This window comes from Engystomops pustulosus, chromosome 2 (genome assembly GCF_040894005.1).
Source record: "Engystomops pustulosus chromosome 2, aEngPut4.maternal, whole genome shotgun sequence".
NCBI lineage: Eukaryota > Metazoa > Chordata > Amphibia > Anura > Leptodactylidae > Engystomops > Engystomops pustulosus.
In genome coordinates, this window is record NC_092412.1 from 47,344,608 (window position 1) to 47,358,997 (window position 14,390).

The 14,390-nt window shown below is 42.2% G+C and overlaps 1 protein-coding gene across 1 annotated transcript in view; it reads right to left on the minus strand.

Moving 5' to 3' along the window:
• Positions 1-3,062: 3,062 nt before the first annotated feature.
• Positions 3,063-14,390, minus strand: part of FOXO1 (forkhead box O1) — a 36,945-nt gene continuing 25,617 nt past the window's right edge. Inside the window, exons 2-3 of the mRNA XM_072134461.1 lie at positions 6,390-7,712; positions 3,063-4,490 (exon numbers count right to left, since the gene is read on the minus strand). Of these exons, the coding sequence (XP_071990562.1) occupies positions 6,402-7,712 (1,311 nt within the window). The 3' untranslated portion in view covers positions 3,063-4,490; positions 6,390-6,401. The remainder of the gene's footprint in view (positions 4,491-6,389; positions 7,713-14,390) is intronic.

Sequence of the window (14,390 nt, forward strand, 5' to 3'; positions counted from 1 at the left end):
TGGACTCTGTTCTCATTACGCTTCATTGACCCCCTACAAGTACAATGATGGGCTGTACTCAACTCTGCCGCTATAACAATTTTCGGGTTTGCAATAAGACTCTAAGGTCTCTTCAGCAGCAAGATCCTTGTAGATCCTGCTCAGACACCGGTGTCATAAATCCAAGAATCTTTACTTGAGCCCACGTGAGCTGGTGCAAAAATGATACAGCTTGCTTACGGTATATAAAAATATTGCACGTTATACAATGTGTCCAGTTACAAACTACTGGCGAGATGTCTGCGCGAGCAGAAGGCAGGATCGCTAACGGGCCACAGAATAAGTTAACATAGGAAACAAGCTGGCCACCAAGCAAGGACCTTACTGGAACATCAAGAACTGCAGCGATATAGGCCTAACTAAACATTATATATAGTACTAAGAACAAAGCATCTCCACCGACAATGGGAACAGAACAGGAGAACGGCACAGGCCGGGCCCACAGCTGCTGCATAGATAAGTCCATACAATCCACATATTGGGGCACAAGCTTAGGGGGTTTTCTGACACTAGAGGTCATGTTGCTTCATTCTGGATAGTCCTAGGTCTACTTGTGTAGTATTTATGCCTACATGAAAGAGAATATGCAGCTATTACTTTCATCATGATGAGGATCTTACCATGACATTCTGTGACGCATTTATATACACAGAACTGAAAATAAGGTGCTGTGTCAGGAAATTTATCCAATTGATTTATCCAATATTAGGGACGGTTTTGCCTTCAAGCTATTGCAAAACTACAACTCCCATCATGCCCCGAGAGACATTTTGTTGAGCTACAGAACACCAATTTTTCACCAATTTCACAGCATTTGGATTTTTTTTAACCCAGTTATAGTGGAATCATACATAACGTTACTGCGAGGAGCAATTTGTACACAGCTCTGTACATTTATTTAAAAAAAAAAAAATTTTGAAATTGGGGAGTGCAAAAAAAAAAAAAAAAAAGGGCGTTTCTAAGTCGTAAAGGGGTCTATATAATATCAGGATCATGTTTCTATAAGAATCAGCGTCTGAGATATCCACTGTTAATTTTATATACAGATGACGATTCCCGTCGCAGTTTTTTTTTTTTTACAGTAACATTTTAAAAGTGGATCCCTCTGGTTCATCATCTCCTAGAAGCAGATTCTCCTCTTTAATCGGACGCCAGAATAGAGTTTCTAGGAGCCACAGAAGATATGACCGTTTAAAAGTAGACGGTCACAAGGTGTGTGTATATGGGCATGTGCAAATAGGGCGTATATAGCCGTACGGCAGACATGATAGGGGGAAGACATGTTAGTTAACATGTTAAGTGTTGACAGATTTTAGCTTATCCCTTTCGGCATAGTTTAATGGCTGGTAGGGCCCATGTGGAAAGCCATTTCTTATAGTACATCTACCACCAGGATGAAAGACTATATGCAAAGGGGCCTGAGGGGCTCTAGCGTCCATTAACACCTATGGAGCCTGGAGCCCCTCAGGCTCATTAGCAAACAGTCCATCATTCTGATGGTAGATGCCCTTAAAGTTCATGATTGACCCAGTCATTGGCCATTTAGTAGGTACAAATGTTACTCACCATCCAAAAGTATCAGGGCAACTTTTACCAGGGTTTTAATAGCCTAATCGTTCAGATGGTCCAGAAGTATCAGATCGGTGGTCTCAGACTTGTGGCTCACCTTCAGATCATCATTATTGGGTTGGGGGGCCCTTTAAGATGCAGCCTCTTAATTGGCTACCAAGGGTAGGGTAATGCAGATTCCTCCCATTCACTTGGATGTGCCCTCCCCTTACATGTCCCGATGGCAACCACAAGTTCATCTACTTCTGCTGCTTAAAGTGTGGATCTATCCATTTCTGTGATGTTCATTGCAAGTAAATTGCAGCTTTCTAAGGGTTTTGTTATCATGTTGTAATATTGTACTGAATCAGTGCCGTGAGAAAATGAATCCCTTATGCAATTTAGTGTTGAACCACTATGAGGCGTGAAGTTGCTGCAGCCCATTGTATAAAGATGTCCAAAGGGAGAGCCAATAGTCTGGCGGCCACCCGCCTGATAATGATGACCTCTCTTTCCTGTATAGCATTAGGAGAATAATTCTCACAAGATCCTAGATAAAATTAAGACTCCAGTATATACATTAACCAAACATGAAGACATAAGGATGATGAAGATATGTATAAAACCATAAGGACTTCCAGAAAATGAAGCAACATTTAGCTCTTCAGTGTCAGCGTCTACCAAATCTATGAGCGTAAGAGATGGCAAACGCTTCTATCCCAACCCTGTGCCTACAAGTTACACATTCTTTGGCCGGGATCATACATCTCCATTTGGGCTATGAGCGTCCCCCCTACTTCATAGCAGTACTATGGTGTCAAAATCATAACAGAAGCTTAGTTGGGGGTGGGGGAGGAATACATGTAAAATCCAAAAGAAAAAACAAAAAAGTCATTCTCTCCCAAGTAAGCGGTACAAATAATTATACATTTTAGGCAAAAATGAAGAAATATTTACTTCTTATATACACGGTTTCCTCCATTTTTCCTTTTCATGAAAATATTTAAACATGATATAGGGGAAGGGGGTGGAGAGATTTAAAAAAAACAAAAATAACCCAAATCCTGTAGGTACAAAAACTGATACAAAGCGCACATTGAAATACTGAATGCTCCTGTGCTATGTGGGAAATAACAATGCTGGCACAGTTCAGACAAACATCATAAAATCGACAAAGATTTACCAAAAACTGGGAGAAAAAAAAAATAAAAAAAACAATTATACATACATATTAAAAACACGCTTTATGTACAAGATCAGAACTTATCTCTGTAGTTGACGGCTAAAGCCTCAAAATGGATCGACACAAAGCCGGTCTGAGATGTGCTCAAATTTAGGAGAGGTACACAATCCAGGCACTATATACTGACAAACCCAAAATACAAGCATGCCAGAGCGTGACGGGGTCTGAAAGATTGACCTCATCTCAGCTGTGCATTAATGGCTATGTAAACCTTGACTATTTTATTAAAAAAAAAAAAAAAATTATGAGATGAAGACTAAATATATAATTTTGCATCAACAGCTCCTAGGCAGACCTGTGCCTCTCCATGATATCAGGCAACAAACCATGTGTAGGCAGATCTTGCTCTTCTCCTCCATCAGTCCTAGATAGAAGAGTGATTTACTGCAGATCTGACTACATGTAGCTTGTTTGTTGTCTGTTACCATAGAGACAGATAAAGCTAAACAAGAGCTGGTGACAGAATATTTATACACACGTGAATCAAGATAATTTGTCAAGCTACCGGTTTTCATTTTCCATTCCTTAAATTGGCTGTGAATGTCTTTACAGGCTCTAGGACACAGCTGAATAAGGTTGGGTTGTCTGAGCCTAACAGAGATCTAGGGTGCAGTCACACGTTGCAGTTAAAACTGCATCGCAATTAGTATTGAGGCGGTTTTAGGTGCAGTTTTGTCAATTTCACAGGTGAAAGACATGAACTGAATGGGTGAATATGATTTTGAAGGAGAAAGCTGTTCCACAAATTTTATTCACCTGTTGATTTGATGTCTTTATCTTGTTAAAATAAGTAATACCACCTAAAACCAACCCAAAACTAATTGCGATGCAGTTTTAACTGTGACGTGTGACCGCACCCTTAGGCTCCCGCTGGTTTCAAAATATGCAAATTAAAGTATGTTCTTATGGGTCACAGTCACCTGTACCATATCCTATATTGTCTTTCAAGAACCCCATACACCAAACTCTGGCGCTGTATGATGGAAAGACTAGGGCGCCGTCCGATAACGAGGCAGATTATTCCAGTTATTTGTATTTTTTTTCTAAGACATTTTTCATTAACAAAAATTTAAAGAATTTATAGGACAGATAAAATCTTTTTTTGTTTGAAACAAAATACTAGCACCGATCCTGGATTATGTAGGTGTTGGTCCTATAACAGGGATAATCCCAGTTAGTTTGGAATGTAAATAAATTAGACTGTTGCCGCTAGACATATTTTTGGCAGTTACCAAAGAGACAGATAGCAATAATAATAAAAAACATTTGCTGGCGATAGCTCTTTATGCTTTTTGTTAGGGTATTTAGTGCATTAAGGGGCTTTAGTAGCTTCCAGTCTTGACAATAGAAGCCCCACTGCTGAGCAGGCCTCACGTCCACAGCAAGCACCTAGAGCGAAGAAGCAGGTACACACAACACCATAAAGTCATCATTTACTGCTCGTACAAGCATCCCAATGGCAACAATTAGGTGAGCGGTTTTTTATTTTATTTTCCCCAGTCATTTTCTTTTAGTCAGTTTGGCACTTCATAATGAGAGAGGTCCAGCACAAAACTGGTGTTCACTGGGATGTTTCCAGATTTCTTCAGGCTTGATGAAGAACAGGCTAGAGAAGATCATCTTTGGAGGATCCTTCTGCTGTCCTTTATGGCGTTGCTGCCTAAAATAGAAATAATATTAACCTTTATATTACATGACAGTCAAGAACAAAGCACGGGCAACAATAGCCAATTTCTAATACCAAGGATATCATTCAAAGCCAAGAAGATTAGATAGGGCTCGCTGATGGTACTCAGAGGAAGTACCAGGCTTGGGACCGCCCTTTAGTAACTTGTGACCTTATCTGCATAATGGATCAATATTAAATCTTTTTATTACAACACATTTTTGAGTCTTCTACCAAACAATGTTACTGGTAAATCACCTATGAAGGATCCAATAGACTGTGTACACCATGGATGCACATTATTATACCTCATGGACACAGTGTTTACAACTAGAAAAGGTCTATGGGGGTCTGAAGGGGTCCTGGTTGCCTTGTTATACGAGAACAACAGTAATATATTGGCTCCCACTATACAAAGGAAACTTACCATGAGCATTCTACTATCAGAAGTAGCTCCATTATTAAATGACAGATTAGGGCAGAGGCAGCAGGAGGAATCTACCATCAGATCTACTTCTGATAGTTGAATTATTCACCACCCTATTCTCCTCCATCTTCTCTTCTCCCCCACCAGTCTCCATTTATCAGGCTGTAGCCGGATAAACTAGTGGAGGACCAGACAAGAATTAGTAGCAAGGGATTTGTAAGGTATTAAGTTACAAATTATAACAATTAGAAACCATGTGCAAAAAAGTTGAAATCCACAGGTAACTTGTCTTTGGAAACAGCGATTTATCCAGTTACAGAGGCAGCCATGAGAATTGCTTAAAGGGATATTCTCGTCTGGGCACTCACATTCAGTTTCATTAATCTTCCATTTATAAACATTTCTTCAATTGGATGTTATTAAAAAAAATGTTCCTGTGTGAAGATAATTTCTCATAAGTGTGGTCATTCTGTCCCTTAGAAACGAGATGGATTCCTCGGATACGACCACATCTCATTTTGGCAGCGGTGGCCAGACATGCGCTATAGATTCCTGCCGGACCACCAGGATTCAGCGATGATTACCACAGGACGGCTGTGGGACCTGCAGTAACTCCCAGACATTTCATATACAATAACCTTTTGTTTCTTTGTGCAATCCCTCCAGTAGAGGTGGCCGTATCTGAGGAAGCTATCTCGTTTCTAAGGGACAAAATGACTACATTTATGAGAAATTATCTTCACACAGGAACATTTTTTTTTAATAACATCCAATTGAAGAAATGTTTATATATATCAGATTTATCAAACTGAATGTGAGTGCCCAGACGAGAAAACCCCTTTAAGTAGTTACTCCTACAAACTGATGCAAGCCATAGCTCAAAACTATGAAAAGAGTATGAAAATAAAATGAAAATTTTCCTACTTTTCTATACACTATAGGCTACATGTGCTAGTCAGTGTGTCAACAGTTTTTCAGTTTGGACCAACAGCTCGCACATGAATCTGTGGAATCCACTGTCGTATGCATAAACCCATAGACATGAATGTGTCCGTGGGTGTGATCCATTGAATTGAGGGATATCAGCTAACAAAAATCACAAATACCTCACCTAATATCAGGTTAGGTACATGATCACAACAAGAACAGATCCAGATTCAAGTACATAAAGTTACATATTTTATGGGTGCTGAAGCCTGTAGAGTTTGTGTGGGTTGTCGCTACACAAGACAACACTATGCAGGAGCCAGATTCACAAGTCTATGGGATGGACAGCGTTGACCATGAACAATGTCTATATTTTTCATTGAGCCCCAAAGACCTAGAGAGCCCACGTTCTATCACTTCTTTACGTCAGCGAGCATGAACAGGGGCTTGGGACTCTAGTGGTTGGGACACTAATAGGCATTTATTACTAATACTATGTGAAATGTGAGAAAACGATGACAAACAAGCGCCATACTTACAACTTTCTGCCTCTATCCCGATACCCAGCTGTGTGTGGTGGTTGTGACACTGTGAGGAAAGCTTTGGTTTGATAATAGGCTATCAAAGTTAAAATCTGCTTCTCCATCTTCCATGAGGTCATTCCGAATAATGGACTCCATGTCACAGTCCAAGCGTTCAACGAACATGTCGTCCAAGTCACTAGGCAGCATCTCCTGGTGGATGGAAACTATGCCAACTCTGCCATAGCCATTACAGCTGTTTGTAGGATAAGAACCCATGCCGGACATATGAAGGGGCTGAGTCATAGGCACTTGTAATGAAGTTTTCACTGTCGATAGGCGGCTGAGGCCAGCACTGTGAGTCATGGTACCCCCGGTGTGGGGCAAGGCACGACCATTCATGGAGGTCTGCTGAGTATGTTGTTGATGTGCATGGGGAATGGTGTTCATTTTGCTGTGGGGTGGCTGGGTGCCATATGCGGACATTCCAGAATTAGATGCCATCAGCACATTCTGACTCAGAACCCTACCGTTGACTTGAGAAACCGGAGACTCCGAAGCCAACAAATCATTATGTGGTGGGGAATCTGTGGTAAGCAGTTCCTTTAGAAGTCCAGCAGGAACATTATAAGGGCCCACAGCCCTGTAGGGCGATTTACCTTCTGGAACGCTTTGCATAGACATCTGTGATAAGGAGTTTATGCCAGCCGGGGCATAGGTATATTTTCTGAATTCTGGGTCAGGTGTTCCCATATTTGTCTCTGGTGACGTGAATAAATAACCAGATTGCTGCTGCATCATGGAGGCGGGTGAGGACTGTGTTGAAACAGTCAATGAGGCGTTTGGAGATAAAAGATTCAGATTATCAAGGAGATTCTCCATATTCTCAGAGTTTCCAATCTCTGACAGGCTTGGCAAAGTAGATGCCAATTTGGTAGAAGAAGGAGGATACACAAGGCTGTGTACATCGGCATCTCCAAGATCTTCCTCCTCTGGCATGATGGAGCTGGCGTTAGAACTGGTTCTTGGACGAAATGTGTTCCATGCCTCAAAGTCATCATTGCTGTGTGAACTAGGACTTCCTGGCCACTTGGGGAACTGCGACCCTGGACTATCACCGCTGCCTTCTTGACCCGACTGTAGAGAGGCTTTCTTCTTGGCAGCCCTTCCTCTGCTTTTGGCAAACTTACTGTTGTTATCCATGGAGGCAGCTCGTCTTCTTGGAGACTTCCCATTCTTTCCACCTTCTGGATTTAAGATCCACCATGAACTTTTACCAGTCCCTTCATTTTGTACCCGCACAAACTTGCTGTGAAGGGAGAGGTTATGGCGAATTGAATTCTGAAAAACATAAAAAACAATAAATAATTAATATATCATTGTGTATAAAGGCATATAGTGACCCATCAGCTTATTACTCATTGCGAAAGTAGTTACTATACAAATAATCACATCTAAGAAAGGGGAGAGGTCATGTCAAATACACTCCAACTGTAGCCTTGTGCCCTAACCTAGGACCTATAAAAAAAGAAAGGCCTACAGTGCTAAAGGATTCATTATATCCACACACACATAGTAGATATCAGTGAAATGACCTTAAAGAAAGACGCATACAATGCACGATAAATAAACTTACAAAATATACCTGTTCCAAGTACAGATCCTTGTACGTAACCTGGGTACTGGCTGTACAGACCATTTATCACCCTGAGCTACATCACCCATTATGTCCTAAAAAAGAATTACTACAGCAGGGACATCTGTGGTCACATATTCATGTCACAGCCAAAAAAAGAAAAATATTTTGGAGAGGGGGGAAAAAAAAAAGACTAAATTTCCTAACAGGAAAGCGTCTGCTTGGCTCATTACACAAATTCCTGTTTTCACGCAGAGCGAGCGGCTTATTAAAAATACCTCGTCACTTACTGGACTCGAACATACATACGGCTGATACCGTAGCAATATATGATATTTACATAGCACATAGCAGGGCATTAGTAGTGGATCCACTAGATGGCATGTGGGCATGGGTGGGGTAATTCTGCCAGAATCCTGGCCTAGGTGCTGGAAAACAAGCACCTGCTCACCTAGGACTTCCACAGCTAGTGAATAATTCATGTGTATTTTTAAGCAGGGATGCCCAAAAAATTATTACAAGAATCCAGCTGCAAAATGTACACTATTTTGTGGTTTAGGTAGCTTTTATTTATTTTCTTAACATAGAGGAAAATATTCTGGTACAGAGAATTGGATGTGGAACCGACCAGTGCCTACCCAGCCTTAGGCCTTATGTACACAGCTATATATGGCAGCTACAAGTCTATTGTGTGTGGTCACAGAGGGGAGCACACCATGTCCCACTGCACTGCGACCGAGCCCCAACCGCTAGATCCCATCCCATTCCTGCCCGTATTGTGGTGAAGCCTCCCACCTCCACCGGTCCTAAATGGAACGCAAAACTTCATAGTGTGATCTAAACCCAAAATCACATTTGTGTGCATGTAGCCTGTGCACAATACATGCTGCTAGTTAGCTCAACAACACATGTATTTCAATGGGTTCACACGCACACAGCCAAATGCTAGTATTTTTTTTTTTTTAAACATAGCACAAGGATGCAATTTATAAATCCGCTAAGCTGCAAATGTAAATCACTGCAGGTCAGACCACTATTTTGGGATCAGTCCGGAGCATAGTACTAGATCGCTCAAGGAGACTTATTTCAAGGGGCATTTTGTGATCCTTTGTTTCCTCATGAAGCATCATACTACATCCGTACCTTCTTTTGGGGCAGATACTACTATCCATTGAAAGAGGTATAAAGCAAACAAATTAAAATTTATGGGGGAAAAAAAAATACAATACTTATCACTCATGTTAAAATGATATCTGAACTATAGATAACCTTATTTAATGGGAAATCTGCATATGTATTACATAAGCGGACTGTCCCATAAAGTCAATCAGCAGCAAAACAAACGTGGTCAGACAATTTCTACTGCCGGACATGGGTGGCTTCAGGGTCATGTGATCCCAGCCCTCTGTAAAAACACAATTGATGACAGAAATATGGTTCCCGCAGATTTCCATAGACGGTGCAGTGGAGAATTTCACTAGCAAATCTGTCCGGACCTGAAGCCACACTGGAAGCTATACAAATGACTGCGCGGCTGGTGAAATTATCAGTGTGTTTGAGGGGTCAGGCGTGCACACGGCTTGTGGAGAAAGGGCGTCCTGGGTGCAGTTGCATGTCGTGCCGAGCGCTTTCGCTGGTCCTGGTGGAATTATGCTCAGGAATGTGTGAAAGGACGAGAAAGAAAAAAAATATACCGAATGAATAGAGCCTTCAGCCTGTGCGGCTAAATCCAGCAGCCTGCCCATTAACCCTTTGTGCTGAGATGAAGTGATCATTTATGCCTGGAATTTTTTTTGCACACCACAACAATAATATATATACACACACAATTGAATAAATAACTGCATGGGCCCAGTTACAGAATGGGGGGGGGGGGGGGGAGGGAATCATGAGCCCTCCCCATCAGAGCCAGAGCACAGTGTATTGGAAAGAGATTTAAGTTATCAGCTATTCCAAACATTCTTATTTAGGACACTCCGGACAGTATTATGTCCTAGGACCTGGACTCAATGCATGACACCCATCTATAAAGCTGTGCGTCCAGGTCCCGAGCAGTGCTCAGTCCGAGAATACGGCCATCACAGTGTACAGTCCTATAAATATGGCCGGTATAAGTAAAATAAACATATACTACTTCATATTAATATCCCAAATTAGTGTTCAACTGCAGAGATCCTCAGTGGTTTCATGAGCTGACCATGCACCCCATACATGTCCACCTCCTCTTCATTCACTTCTATGGGACTGATGGATAGGGGAGGGGTGTCATAAGAGGTTTATCAGAAGTGTCTGAGCTAAAACTGTTCTAGTTGCTCATGGCAACCAATCAGAGCTCAGCTTTCTTTTTATAAACAGCTGTAGGAAAATGAAAGCTGAGCTCTGATTGGTTGCCATGGGCTACTAGAACAGTTCAGCTTATGATAAGTCTCCCCATATGTACCTTATATACTCGAGTATAAGCCTAGTTTTTCAGCACGAAATGTGTGCTCAAAACCCCTAACTCAGCTTATACTCGAGTCAACTAAAAAAAATAAAGACAAAACTTACCTTTCTGACGTCACCCGTAGGTCCACTTCTGTCTGAGACAGTCTGAGACAGAAGAGGACCTATGGGGGACGTCGGAAAGATGAGTACAGTATTATTTTTTTTCCTACTACAGGGGCTGGGCAGGCTGTATGCTACAGGGGCTGGGCAGGCTGTATGCTACAGGGGCTGGCAGACTGTATACTGGGAGGCTGTAACCAATGCATTTCCCACCCTCGGCTTATACTCGAGTCAATAGGTTTTCTCAGTTTTTTGTGTTGAAATTAGGGGTCTCGGCTTATACTCGGGTCGGCTTATACTCGAGTATATACGGTATGCAATAGATACTGTCACCCCGGCACCCATGTTGTATTAACCTCTCCTTTTAGGAAAATATAAAAGTGGAGCCTAATGTACATATGCATACAGTATATTTTTACATACATGAATGACCTTGGCACCGCTCAAAGTTCATCTCCTAAGCACAGCCTCCCTCAACAGGCCACCGCTTCACCTTTGCTACACTTCAGAGAGCGAGGCCTGCGCCACCCACTGCCTCCTCTGCCCTAGTAACCATGAAACCTGCAGTAAACATGGGGAATGGGACCTCGTAGATGTAATGTGGAAGACCTTGAGGATCAGCAAGTTGCATTTGTTACAATGGAATTCACAAGGCGGCAGTAAATGAGAACATCTCGTAAGTTGTGAGGAGATAAGGATTTCGGTTCTCACAGGTTTACAGTGAGACATACATTGTAAACCTAAAGGTAGAACTTGTTTGCTCCCGACGCGGCAGTGAGGTTCACGCAGGAAATTCCTTTGTCACAGGAAGCTGCGCACATCTTAAGAAAACAACCATCAAGATTACATCCAGTCTAGCAGCACATGGTACGACAGTCACCCATGTCCTCTCCCAGGACCGGGGGGGTTTATGTTACCAATTTGCTTCCATATTTTCAGGCCTCTGGTCTTTCTTACCTTGGAGCGGATGCAATGTATTGACCAGAATCTGTACTACCTATCCGTTTTTCTCAACGCAAAAATCCCATTAAAACTACCAGCCGCCTCAGGTAGGATATGAAATGTCCTCTCTAGAATTTTCTCTTATGTGAAAATTCACCTGTTCACCTATAAAAATCTCCTCCAAAGTCATACACAAATGAGCAGAGAGGAGACAGATCTCCCTTTCAGGACTTCTCTTACTCGGATGTAATATTACACGGTGGGAGGAGGAAGTGCTCCTGCACAGTGTAACAGCCTGCAAAGCTACAGAACAGAAGGGCTCTGGGGGCACTACTAGAGCATAATGTTAAAATTCATTTTAGAAGGAAGGAAGCCGTGGATAGATATAAGAACATAACCACAGGTGTGTGTGGGTGTGTGTGTGTGTGTGTGTGTGTGTGTGTGTGTGTGTGTGTGTGTGTGTGTGTGTGTGTGTGTGTGTGTGTGTGTGTGTGTGTGTGTGTGTGTGTGTGTGTGTGTGTGTGTGTGTGTGTGTTGTATATTGTTCCCGACAGATATTCACTGCTGCACCTCACTGAACACAACCAAATACCCATAAAATCTAACATCCTAATGCCAAGATTACTCAGCCCAACACTTTAAATAATAAAACCTGGATACACGTTTTATAGGGCAGAGCCCTGAACCACACGCAGAATAACAAACCACAACAAATACAACCACATCATTGGAAACCAAATTTATGAATATCAAACTACATCAGGCAGTAACCACAAGCAGCGAGAGTCCTCTCCCCTCCAGCAGGGATCAGTAGGGATGGTAGGGGCACACAGGCACCTTGTCCCATATAAAAGCATTTTACAAGCTGCTCTACTGACGTCAGCTTATTTGCTACTGAACCTGTATCAAAGGTAATGTGCACTTTTACAACCATTTTTATTGATACCACTGTAGCAAAAATGAAGAAACTAAAGAGAGAGGGGACGACAGCCCTAAAAAAAAAAATTCTCCAATGTTTGGACTTTTGTGCTTCCAAACGATGAAGATCTTCCGCTCCCCTGGCACCTCCTCCAGGTTTGGTTGGTATACAGAGGCCCTGACCATCAGATCCAGTGTGTAGCAGACGCATGGCAGGAGTGAGGACACGAGCGAACAAACAGGAGCGGCAGTGATTGTCGGTGCAGCCGGAGTATAATATTTTTTTTTATATACTCCCTGCCCCCAAAGCCGTATACAAACTTTTAAAAAGCCCAGACAGCCCCTATAAGTCACTGGTCTCATCAGTAAGCGATGTCCCGCTACTATACCAAATGTATGCGAGTAAGAAGTATGGCAATGATGCAAGGGGGTGCAATGGTAGGATCGTATTAGTGCCGTTATTATACCACTTTAATTTTTTTATTTTATAGGGAACCTGTCAGCAGTTTAGATGATACAAAGCTGCAGATATTGCGGCCCTGCAGATATGTGTAACCGTACCTGTGTGTTGTTTGTAGTAGAAGGACTGTGAAAATTGCATTTATATTCCAGTATTGTAGCCGGTCCTGGAGCACTCTGATGAGCGAGATCTTACAGCAGGCTTCTGTTTAAATACTACAGCAGTTACTCGGGGGGAGGGCTGGGTAGCAGTACAGTGAAAAGATCTCACACACATAAGTGCACCACAGTGCTCCAAGTCCAGCTACAATCCTGGAAAATAAATGCATTTGTTTCCAAATCCCTGATGCTACTAACAATGCATACAAAGGTAGGGGTAGATTCCCTTTAGACACATGTGGCCAATGCAAAAAAAAAAAACGTATACAAAAATATATATCCACAAAAAGGATCTTTTATGTTCACGCTGTTGAATTCACAAAAAGGGTGACTCAGGGCGGGGAGGTTTTACTCAAACACTACCAGGAACAGGAAAGCAAGTGTGGACTTGGGGGGGGGGGGGGGGGGGGGTTGGGAGTCCACTATGCCACCTCTTGCTACTCTAAACCGGTTGATTGACAAGCGTCACCCCACCTTCTTGGTTTATAAAATGGCTTAATTTCTATTAAAATCCCACATTGCAGTACAAAATAACCCTGTGGTTCTGACAGCTTGAACGTGACAACAGGTTGATCCCCTGAGTAGTGGCCACAATACACTGGTGCTGTCCAGGACCACCGCTCATCTATTTTAGTATAGCTGATTCAATGTAACCATTCCCAGGCTGGATAGACTACATGCAAAAGAATTCCTCCAGTACACACAGCGGTGATACTAGAAGACGTTCAGTTAGGTTATTTTCCAGAAGTTCATTCATCCTTGGACAGCCGTCTCCTCAGCAAGATAAACACCGACACCCTCAGTGGTCCCTCATGTATGACCAGACAAAAAATACATCTGCAGGTGCAGACCAAGAACCGTTGTAAAGAGGAACAAAAACTTGTCCCGCTCATTAATAAAACACTCATCTAGATCAATATTTTGGAAAGGGAAAAAAAAGTGCTCTTATTTTATTTGTAAAAAGATACACAAAAACACATTACAAAACTGTCCCGACACAACGTGCAGCAAAAGATCGATTGATCAGATAAAGCTATTTCCCTTAAAAAAAAAAAAAATGGGACCGGGTGGGTGCTCGGGGGACAAGACAAGAGGTCATTTACAGGTAAAAACATTGCAAAAGGCTGCACTGTGAACAGGACACAACAAGAAAAACATTAAAGGGGCCGTCTACCCCGACAAAACTAGCAGATATACCAGATATTATGGAGGAGGACAGCCTTCATCACCTATCCGGGGATAGACCAGGCTCATCTGTACAACATATACACGGCTGCTCTGGAATTAAGATTACTGATGAAAGGTCAGGGGGTATTAAAAGCAAATCAGACATGATAAACCAGGGGCACTTACTCATAGAT